Raw genomic sequence first — 12,279 nt, 5'->3', positions numbered from 1 at the left:
AGAAATGCCAGAAGCATGAGCAATATTTGTTGTACTACTAGATGCCATAATTGAAACGGAAGAAACATAAAAAAAAATTAAGAGATTTTTCGGATCAGGTTCTGATACCATAAAGAAATTTTATCAAAATAAAAACTCATTTTATTTTTGATATGAGTGTGGTATAAATAGATATAAGATAGTCCAATATACAAAAATTTTAATCAACATAGAGCTAATAGAGTTATAACAGAGATAAATTCAAGTGATTGATTTTGATTGTGATTCTAAAATCGAATCAGTATTATCTCTAACAAAGTTATAACATAATATAAATTCAAGTGGTTGATTTTGATTGTGATTTTAAAACCGAACCAACATTAACCGTATAAACGAATTTGTTGACAAAATTAAAATATGAAAATATTTTAATAAATTTTTAAAAATATAAAAATTTATTTGTAAAAAATAACTAATTAGAGATTAAATTGCAAATCTCTCAAAATTCAAATGTTAATTTACACTATTAAAAAAATTATATTTTTCAAATTTTCAAACTTATAACCAATCTAATTCAAAAAAATTAACGAAAAATTATAATATAATTTTTAAAGTTTTATAAAAATAAACTACATATAATTCTTTAATTTAAATTCTATATTTTAGTAAATATATTTTATTTTTATTATATGTAAATTTAAATATATTTTATTGAATAAATAATCATTGTAAATAAATTCCTCTTACATAAAATATTCAATATAAATATTATATTAAAATATTTTATTGAATATTTATATTTAATATACAAATTATGTTTACATTTTTCATATATGAAAAACTCTATTTCATATAACAATATTAACTGAAATATAATATTATATATTTTAGTTTATAATTTTTTTCATATTTTAAATTTTTATTAATATTATATATATATATATATATATATAGATAGATATAAATAAAATTGAAAAATAAATAATGAGATTGATAAAAAAATATTATTAAAATTAAATTAAATATTTTAAAAATTATTTTATAAAGGGAGATTTATAATTTAATTCCTGAGTATTGCCATTATTAACAAGTTAGTCCTTACATTTTCAAAAATCTATTAAAACGTTTTTATTTTTTTCATATCTATTAAAACGTCCTTATCGTTTTTTTTTTCCGTCAATAAAATAGTCCCTATCTTTTCCCATATCTATTAAAATGTTCTTATCGTTTCTTTTCGTCAACGAAATAGTCTCTCCTCATCATTTCTTTCCGTCAACAAAATCATCCCTCCTTATATTTTTAGAAATCTATTAAAATATCCTTATTATTTTTTTTGTCAACGAAATAGTCCCTATCTTTTCTAACATCTATTAAAACATCCTTATCATTTTTTTTTGTCAACGAAATAGTCCCTATCTTTTCTCTCATCCTTCTCCTCAAAATCAGAAGAAGATCCTCCTCAGAATAAAAAGAAGATTTAAACTTTATTTTATAAGCATATCAAAATATATACTTTTAAATTTTTAAACTTAATTTATATAAAATATCATATTATTAATGGAGCTCACTTGACATGCCAGATCATCATTTTTACGTGGCATACCACACTGTTCTTAAAAAATATGGTGTCAGTATGCCACATCATAAATGTAGCTGAAGTCATCATATGATATATCAACTATACTTATCACCATTAACGATTTGTTTTTATAGAGTTAAATAGCATAAATACATTTGATTCAAAAAAAAAAAGCATAAATACATAGCTTTTTTGTTAAAAAACAAGGGAAATACTATTTTTTCTATTAATAATTTATATTTTTCATTTGTAAAACTAATTAAATTCAGTTTCACTCTGATTTTTTTAAAATACTTTTCAAAAAATTTATAATCAAACATGATTAACGTAATATTCTTTTTTTTTTTTTTTTTTTGAAAAGTAGTTGAATCAAGGAGTTAAAAAGCAAATATGGAAAAGGCTTAAGTTAACTGGCAGAATCAACAATTGAATATCCAACATACTATTTATATAGATAAAATAAAAATTTATGCATGGAACTTATAGAAATTATAAGCAAATATGGAAAAAGGCTTAATTTTTTTTTTAATTCAAAAATTTTTCATCGTACAGTGGGATGAAATTATATATTTTTAAAAAAAAATTATTTGAATTTATTTTTTAGGTGATTTATAATAAAATACCTGAAGTTTGCAAAATCCACAATTTAGTTTCTATTATTTTAGTAATAAACAATGTAGTATCTAAGATTTCTTTCTATTAATAAAATAATCATTCTATTAAAATTCACTGCTATATTAGAATAATTTAATTTTTTGAATTTCACTTTTTATTACAATTTAAATTTTATAATTTTAATAATTTAATTCTTATAGTTTTAATATTTATAATAATTTACTCTATTTAATTTGAGTTTGACTCTTTTAATTAACAATTGATTAATAAATTATCAGAATGACTATTTTATTAATAAAATAAAAATTCAGACTAAATTATTTAGTATTAAATAAATATGAACTAAATTATGAATTTTATTAAATCTAAACAACTATAATGTAAATTATATTTTTTTTCTATAAAGTCATTCCTGGTAAAAAAAGCACAAAGGATGAGTTGATTTTACAAAACAAAAGCTCTATTCTCGACTTCATCAAATCAGTGAGCCATTTTGGCTCTTTCATACTTCGAACTCATTCTCCATCGTATCCAATTGCACCTCCTTAGCCAAGAAACCCTATTTAAATGTTGAAATACACCACGAATCCCTTCTTTTGAATTCTATCCAAGAATTCATCTGCTAAGAAAGAGAGAAACCAGAAAGGGAAAATTATTCTCTCAATCATTCGATCGTCCGATAACCCTAATTGATCCCTTCGCCCTTTGTCTTCAATCGATGAATGCTTCTTGCAATTAGTGGATCCAACTACACAGCATAGGGATTGCAAATGGGTGTTATTATTGCTTTTCCTCTACTTTCTTCTTGTTAAACTCAATATTGGTGAATTTTAGGTGGGAATATTGGCAAAAGTGAAAATGAGAGATTTCAAATTGTTTCTTCAGAGTAACCAAGAGATCTTTCTCCTTCTTTACCATTCTTGTGTGGTCAAGATGGAGGAGGAGGTGGCGAGTATGATGATAGAGATCAATCCGCAAAGGTATTATTCAAAATTTTTATTTGGCTAACACTCAGTTTGAAGATTGTTTGGCACTCACAGCGTTTGGTATGAGATTGAAGGAGAGAGATATATATATTATGGAATAATAGATAACTTTATTTAATTACAATTAATTTAGTTAATATATCACACTGGTGAATGCATTATTTTACAAAAATAAAACGAATTAAAATAATTAAAATTTTTAAAATTAGAAGTCGAATTAAATTAAAATAAATAATAATTAAATTAAAATTTTAAATTAATTCGATTCAATTGATTTTTTCAATTCGAAACACTGCTCACCTACAAATTCGAACTATAAATTTAATTTAAATAAAATTATATAGACATAAGTTTGCACTTTTTATAGGTCTAAATAAGCCCATTCTAATTTTTTTAAAATGGATAGATACACAATTTTATATCTAAGTTCAATTTATTTTTAAATTAATATTTTAATATGTTAAAATGTATTTGACTTAAAGTTTAAATTTATGGATCCATTTCATCTAAAAATAAAATAAAATATGCATTTGATAAAAGGTACAAGAATTTAGACTTATTTCCAATTTATAAATTGTGTATAAGTTTATAACTTCAATCTAATTTTAGAATTTAATTATAATTAAATTGAAAAAATTTCAATTATGACTTCGTAAAATTTTTTAAAACATAAATTTTAGCATATGTTTTCCTCATTTCTTCCTTTCCCCCTTTCTCCAAGAAAAACTAATTAAAAAAATTGTTAAATATTTTTATTTATTGTTTTAGAAAAAATGGAAAGTTTTATAATTTTTGTTTATTTGAAATTTCATATTTTTTTATACGCTTTGAATGACCTTTTCCTTTTCTTTTGACAAGCTCTTTATTTATTTATTTATTTTTTTTAAAATATATTCTCTAATTTTTATATTATTAATATTTACAGTTAATTTTTATAAAATTATAACTATGAAAATTTTATAAAGTATAATTATTAAATTTTATAAAAATTTAATTATTTAATTTCTAAAAATTCAAAATATATAATACTCATATGTGAAATTAAACAACAATATTTTTATAAAATTTAAATGTAAATAATTAATCTTGAAAAAAATTATAATACTAACTGATTTTTCAAATAAAATTTAAAAGTAAAATTATATATTTAATATTTTTTTATAGATACAGTATCCAACATTCAATGGGACACTAACACATGATATGTCAAAACCTAAGTAAAATTACCATTTTATTTTATTACATAAAACTAAATTTTAAAGTGTGAAAGTAAAGAGAGATTAATTTATATTTTAAACTCTATTTATTTAAAAACATTATAAAAAAAATATTTGTAAAAAAATAATTTATTTTTCATCTTTCTATTATAATATTAAAAAATAATGTCCACAAATTTATTTTTAAAATTTTTTAATAGTGTTAATAAAATTTTTAAAATAATTTTTTTTTAAAATACTCAAATAAAAATATAAAAATATTTAGAAGTGAGTGGAATTGAATTGAATTAAAATTTTGAAATTAGCTTTTAAAATATTAGTCAAAATTGAATAGAAATTAAAAGAAAATGGAATCTAATCAAAAAATATACATATAATAAATAAATAAAAGAAGACACGTCATTATTTCCTAAATAGTCTTTGACTTATAATACATTTTTGAATTCTTCTTTTAATATATATATAAAATAAATAAACAAATAAAAAGAAGACAGCTAGCTAGTTAATGGTTTCCAACGTCTAACTAACATTTGAACACTCCACGTACACTACACATAATAATAAAATAATAATTCACAGAAAAGATGTAGCTATCGACTGATTCTCCATGATTTTTCACCTTCAAGAATCCCATCTTTTGAAGAAACCACACGACCCCACCACCCATATCTCTTTAACACAAAGGAAACTAGGAATCCTTTTCAATCTCCACCTTTTGCTTTATTTTTCTTGCTTTTTTATTATTTTTTTTATGAATGGGATTCTTGGTTGTTGAGCTATAATCCAGCTGCCTTGTATTGACTTGCCTTAGATCATGGGGTGCTCGTTGTTGTGTCCAGGTTATCTTTTCATTCTTGGATACTGTGCGGATCTCTTAAAAACCACCCTGAATGTGAATATTTGTGGAGAATGCTGTTTTCTTTCCCTTTAATTTCATTTCTGCTAAAGCACATACGAGGTAAGCTGTTTCTGGTTCTTTTTTTTATTTTTTATTTTATTTTCATGTTGTGAAGAGAGTGGAACTTGTTTTAGTGCTTTGGACTTTAGTGTTCTTGAATAGGATGCTAGTTAACTCTCTGAATGAAATTTATAGATTCTGGATTGGAGACTTGGAGTTGATAATGTAGCAATTGCATTGTTCAAGAAAGGTTTTTAAAGAAGAATCACTAGCTGGTTGTTTTGGATTCTACCTGTGTTCAGCATATTTGATTGCCTAGGATTTCTGTGAAAAAAATTAGCCTCTAGTTGGGATTCTTGATAGTTAAATTTTTCTGAATTATTTTCATGTTGTAATTTATTGTACTGTCAATGGAATCTATGCTTCTGAATTTTCTCTAAGTTTAACCTTGGTGTGCAGTGAGGCATTTGGTTCTTTGGGTGATATGAAGTGCTTTTACTTGTTTGATAAAGAGAAAAATGAAGAACCAAAGACCACAAAATCTGTTTTTGCCCCCTCTACTTCCACTTCCATATCAATGTCGACTGATCGTGATGTGAAAAGATCTGGGTCAGATTTCAATTCCCAGAATGTCTCAGATTTTAGCTCAGAATCCTCTGCAAAGAACTCGTTTGCTGTTTTGTCTCAAAGACAAAGTAATCTTAGGGTCTTCACATCCTCAGAACTGAAGACAGCCACAAAGAATTTTAGCCGCTCTCTCATGATTGGAGAAGGTGGATTTGGTAGTGTCTATAGGGGAGTAATTCGGAGCAGTGAAGATTCAAGTAAGAAAATAGATATTGCTGTTAAACAACTGAGCAGGAGAGGGCTACAGGCATGCATCCTTCTTTTTCTTCAGGCCTTGTGTGCATATTTTTTATTTAATCTTGGATTATGCATCGTTTATTACTCTTTCAGAAGCATTCTGCACATTATTAACTCCTATTTCTCTCTAGATCATTCCATTTTTTAGATTTATTCAGATATTATTTTTGTTTTTCATTTGTTGGCCATAGTGAGTTTTATTGGTTTTGCAGTTTTGTCTTTGAATCTGCAAATAACCCCAAGGTCTTCATAATGGAAAGTGGGCAGCATGAATATTTATTGGTTTTGGTCTAAAAATTACATGATTAAATGCTTTTACTCAGTACTGTTCTACGACTTGTTACAGTTTTCTTTAAGTCTGTTGGAAGATGCAAGAAAAGTTCAGGGAATGCACATGTTACATACAATAATTCACTTTGGAATTAATTTATTTTCCATATATTAGATGTCTAAATAGCACTTCAGCTTTAAAATCTGATTTCCTGTTTTCCTGACTTGTATGTGATAATAGGAGTGCTTGTTTCCTTTCTCTTGTGCTAATTGCTAATGCAGCGGAGGCAAAAAACTAGTACTATAACTTAGATTCAGCAGAGAGATTGGATGTGAGAGTTGTAGTTCCTAGAGTTAAAATGACTTGCAAGAATTGATTGCATCATATGCTCTTTCTAGCTCGAATTTGTTTCAACATTTGACATAATGCTTCTTGATTTGAAAACTTTAGGGCAAACTATAGTTTAATCCCTGTAGTTTAATGAAACCTATGCTTTAGTCCCTGCATTTTTAGAAGCTAGCAGTTTAGTCTTTGTAATTAAAAAAAAAAACTAACAAATTAGTCTATATACAACAAGATTCCTTTATTATATTCATAATTTAATCTCTATAAATTCATACATTCCAAGAATTTAATACCTATAATTTAAACACATACAATAAATTAATTCCTAAAAAATATTTCAATAGTGGTGGTTTAACTATATTCTTCATGGTAGGGACTAATTTATTGGTTTTCTAAAATTACAAGGATTAAATAACTGGTTTGATCTAATGTGTAGGTTTTACTAAACTATAGGACTAAAATGTAGTTCACTAAGAAAATTTAATTTCATAATGGCCATTTTATAGGTTTCTTTTTCTTTTGTTCAACAGTAAAGATTTCATCAATAAATTGTTTTCGTTTTATCTATCTGGCTCTGACAGTTTGACATACTAGATTTGGATATCTTACATTTTCTTCCAGGGTCACAAGGAGTGGGTGACAGAAGTAAATGTTTTAGGAGTTGTTGAACATCCAAATCTTGTCAAATTATTGGGCTACTGTGCTGAGGATGATGAAAGAGGAATCCAGCGCCTGTTAGTGTATGAATATATGCCCAACAGAAGTGTGCAAGATCGCTTGTCAAGTCGGTTTCAAACACCTCTTCCTTGGGCTGCCAGAGTTAAAATTGCCCAGGATGCTGCCCGAGGCTTAGCATACCTTCATGAAGGAATGGATTTTCAGGTATTTTTCATTTCTCATGTGATTTTATTGCATTTTAGGCTTTAGCATAATGGGGAGTACTCTCACAGTAAATTCCATACATGATCAGTTGGTTTTCTTGATTTGGAATTGCTAGTACCACTCAAATTTCATAACAAGTTTAGTGTCAATTTCATGAGAATATAAAATTTTAATTAAGCACTGCGAAATCAGTATAAGGGTTTTAATTCAAGGATCTCTTTTCATAAGGATAATAGAAATCGAGGAATAGTATGAATGGAAGTCGCATATTCAATTGAATTCCACAAAATTTCTCATGGAACATAAGATCCTTCAAGTTCTTCAAGTTCTCTCTTGCTAATATTACGAAGGACCTTTATGGAGGTTTATTTCACTCTTCTCAGTGACACAAAACAATAAAAAAATCCAGTACTCAGATATTCTGATGCTGGCATATTCTTGTTTGAGTTGATCAAGGCGTTGCCCTCTCATCTGTCAGTTCAAGTCTTCTGATCAATACAAGTTTGTTTTTTGTGAGAATTTTGATATATTATCGTCTAAGATTTTCTCTGATTTGGCAATCATTTGATCAAAACAGAGTTGTTTTCAGGGAGATTTTTGGAACCTAACATGCTTGATACACAAAAAACTTCTTATTGATGAAAAGTTACCCTAAAATAATTCTTTTGCATTCCTTCTGTGGAATTATTACAAACAACAGACTTTGAATCTGTTGTGCATCCATTGAAATGGCATCAGAGTTCTGTTTCTAAAATCAACTGCTAGATTTATGAGCTGCCTAGAAGTCTTACTTTCACCTAAAACATGCATTCTAGGATTTCTAACATATGCAGTTGAATATTTGGATCTCATTCAAGTCACCGTAAGTTTGTATCTACTAAAATGAATAAGGTGAAGAATATCCTCTCTTGCTTACTAGATTTTGAACCAAAGCTCAGATTAACAGGCTTACCTTGCTGTCCTTATTTTTGTGTCCTTCAAAAAAGTTCTCTAACCATATCTAGTTGGTTTATTCACTTTTGCTTCATTTACTATTTTGTTTACTGGTTGCTGTAGATTATCTTCAGAGATTTCAAGTCTTCCAACATACTACTAGATGATCAATGGAATGCTAAGCTGTCAGATTTTGGGTTGGCCAGATTGGGGCCTTCAGATGGATTGAGTCATGTTTCCACTGCGGTACGTCTATAGTTTATGCAAAGTGATCCTTAATCGGACCTCACACACATTCCCAGATCACCAAGCAATCCATTAACAACTCTTGTGTATTAGCGAATAATGTTAATTTATGAAAGAATTTATGAGTTTATGCGTAGAAATATCCTGGTTTCTTTGAGATTGCACCACATGAATGCATTTTCATAAATGGATGGGCCACTAATTAGTAAACTCATTAAACTTGCTGCATCCCACTCTTTTCATTTTTTAACAATACTTTGCTGACGATTTCCTATGGTTTAAGCCATAAACACACTAGTTCATAGACATGAAGGAGCTGAGCATCTGATTCTCATGCAGGTTGTTGGAACCATAGGATATGCAGCCCCTGAATATATTCAAACCGGCCGTCTCACAGCTAAAAGTGATGTATGGGGATACGGGATTTTCCTTTATGAGCTTATTACTGGTAGACGTCCATTAGATCGCAACCGTCCTAAAGACGAGCAAAAGCTTTTGGAATGGGTCAAGCCACATCTTTCTAATATAAAGAAGTTCAGGTTGATTTTGGACCCAAGGCTTGAGGGTAAGTATAACATTAAGTCTGCTCAAAAACTTGCTGTTGTTGCAAACCAGTGCTTGGTTCGACAGGCGAAGGCACGCCCCAAGATGAGTGAAGTTCTCGAAATGGTCAATAAAATTGCTGATGCAACAGATTTGGGAAGCCCCCTACTTCCATTGAAGAGTTTAACTCCAAAATCTGCTTCTGAAATATCTAGACGAGAACAATATAAAAGAAAGCTTCTAAATCTTATAACGGGAGAGGAAAGATGCTTGGATTGGAGAAATTGGAAACACAAAGCTACCAGATGAAGGAACAAGGTGAGAGCCTTTGTTTCAAGTAAACTGGCTTATTTAGTGAGACATCCTTTTTGTCACAAGTGTAAATTGCTGTTCTCTGTGTTATGCAAAACACAAAATTGTAAATGTTTTACCAGTATAAATGAGTTCATAGGTAGCTTTACTTCCAAGTTGCACTACCGTCATAAAGAGATACATATTTTGAGGCAAATAAAATATTTGTTATCATAATTATTTATGAGGGAAAGTTTTATTACTATCTAAATGGTATATTATTTAATTTTAATAATACAGTTTTTTTGGCAAAAATTTATTAGTTTCTAAATGTTATATTGTGGTGTACTTTCCGAGACAAAGGCTAATTAGTCTCTAATTAGTATATTAATAGGCCGCTAAATTCATTAGTTTTAGTGTTTTCTATTAAGTAAGCATGAGTTTATGAATGTCCAGCGTGACAATTGTTATGAATAGGAAATCTATACTCCGCGTGTGAGAAACATATACTTTAATTTCCAAAGAATCAAGAATTAAAGTTTTGATACCAACTTATCACAACTGTATAGCATAAAGCCCTCTCGAAACCATAGTAAACGTACTTTCTTTAAACCTAATTTTTATCCCAACAAAAACATTAGAATAAAATACTATTAAGATTACACAATAATATAAAACCACATATAGAACCAATTCAATTCAATATGTATATAATAATATTTAGGTGAGTCCAAATTAACCCTGTAACTAATGAAGTTAATTCATTTTATCAAAATTTCTATTTGTAAAATTATTTAATATAATCAGAGCTCTAAGAATAAAATAAAATAAATAAATTATTTAACAGTATGACCAAATATTTTATAAAAAATAAAAAATTAAATACGCGTACGCATTCAACACAATAAGTTTATATATTAAATATTAAAATAATTTCTATAAATATATCAATACCTAATTCAACCTAATATGAAATAAACACGTAACACATAATATAAATAATACACTGCAATTTGCATAAAAAATAATAAGAATATTAAAATAATTTCTATAAATATATCAATACCTAATTCAACCTAATATAAAACAAACACGTAACACATAATATAAATAATATAAATAACACACTGCAATTTGCAGAAAAAATAATAAGAAGTTATATACACACTTATACACATATGCATTATATCACTACAAAAAAACAGACTATCAGTGACGGATTTTTCCGTCACTGAAAGTCAAAAATCCGTCGCTAAAGCTTTCAGCGACGGATTTCCGACGGACTCAAATCCGTCGCTTAAAGTCATGTCGCTAATTTTTTCCGACGGATCGGGCGTCCGTCGGAAATATTAGCGACGGCTTTCCGACGGATCTGAATTCCGTCGGATAAATTTGCGACAGCTTTTCCGATGGTTAATTTCGTCAGAAATTTTTGCGACGAACTAGTTCGTCGCTAAATCCGTCGGAAATTTCTAATTCACATGATGCATATTCCGTCTCTAATCCGTCGCAAATAATTAGCGACGGAAAAGTTCCGTCGGAAATCCGTCGGAAATATTAATATTCAATAATATTAATAATATTATTTATATTTTCAATAATATTCATTATCGTCAATAAAATATTTTTTGATTTTATTTAAATATTCTTATAATCTAAATAGTTTACAACTAAAAAATAAATTTAATATAAATTAAAAGTCATTCATAATCATTATAATTCATATTCATTGTAACGACCCGAAAACCGGACCGCTACCGGCGCTAGGATCCGGGTCGACTTAAGGCCGCCGGGACCCGTAGCAAGCCTGACATATAACCTGTAAACCTGTATAATCCCATACATGATCAACAACATGCATAAAAATTAAAACTTTTCTTCATACATACTGTCACCAACTAACTCAACCTGAGCATACTCTGAACATATACATAACATAGTCCCTCTGTGGGATCTCATCAAGCCTCAAAGGCAAAACATCATGTGTTGAGTTAGTTTACATAAACATCATAACATAAGATCATGTATATACAAAGGGATTAACAATATACTATGGTCAAGCACAACTCTATCCTCAATAACCTCATTTCATACATACTGTAATCTTTTTACATTTCATCATAGTACATTTGTCATGTCCACAAACTAACTATTACATACATATGACCCTTCCTCTTCTTGCCTTCTCTATCTATCCCGTACCTGCAAACCTGGGGGTTAGGGGAGAGGGGTGAGCTAGATGCCCAGTGAGTAGAACTGTGAAAAGAATATTTAAAACATGCCATCATGAAATGCGTCACTGCACAAACAAATCACACCACGGATGGACTGATTCAAAAATCCCTCAACTCCATGCCCGGCCCTATTATGGGCACCACAGGACTTCGTACTCGGAGTTATTGCCCGGCCCTATTATGGGCACCACAGGTCTTCGTATTGCCCGGCCCTATTATGGGCACCACAGGACTTCGTATATAGAAGGCTAATGAATCATCCTAATGTCCATCCACTATCATCTATCACAACAATACAATGCGGCATAGTCGTGAATTCTAATGCAAACAACCTATAATATGATCATGATGCATGAAGCATGATAAAAGCATTTCATTTCTTAATTTAAAAGGTTA

General features: G+C 28.5%; 1 protein-coding gene across 1 annotated transcript; it reads left to right on the top strand.

Moving 5' to 3' along the window:
- The first annotated feature begins 4,998 nt into the window (after positions 1–4,998).
- Positions 4,999–9,893, top strand: LOC110624015 (serine/threonine-protein kinase PCRK1). The gene is made up of 5 exons (XM_021769064.2): positions 4,999–5,334; positions 5,734–6,148; positions 7,376–7,636; positions 8,693–8,815; positions 9,155–9,893. Exons 2-5 carry the CDS (start codon positions 5,759–5,761, stop codon positions 9,665–9,667), a joined length of 1,287 nt encoding a protein of 428 aa, XP_021624756.1. The 5' UTR covers positions 4,999–5,334; positions 5,734–5,758; the 3' UTR covers positions 9,668–9,893.
- The last annotated feature ends 2,386 nt before the right edge of the window (positions 9,894–12,279 follow it).

Source organism: Manihot esculenta, chromosome 10, assembly GCF_001659605.2.
Source record: "Manihot esculenta cultivar AM560-2 chromosome 10, M.esculenta_v8, whole genome shotgun sequence".
Lineage (NCBI taxonomy): Eukaryota > Viridiplantae > Streptophyta > Magnoliopsida > Malpighiales > Euphorbiaceae > Manihot > Manihot esculenta.
The sequence above is the reverse complement of the archived record's forward strand: the minus strand, read 5'-3'. Positions and strand labels throughout refer to the sequence as shown.

Bases quoted from the DNA above. Each gene is read 5' to 3' on its own strand.
- LOC110624015 (XM_021769064.2), top strand. From the start codon at position 5,759: ATGAAGTGCTTTTACTTGTTTGATAAAGAGAAAAATGAAGAACCAAAG. The intron at 6,149-7,375 runs GCATGCATCCTT...ATTTTCTTCCAG, and splicing joins TGAGCAGGAGAGGGCTACAG to GGTCACAAGGAGTGGGTGAC. The intron at 8,816-9,154 runs GTACGTCTATAG...ATTCTCATGCAG, and splicing joins TGAGTCATGTTTCCACTGCG to GTTGTTGGAACCATAGGATA.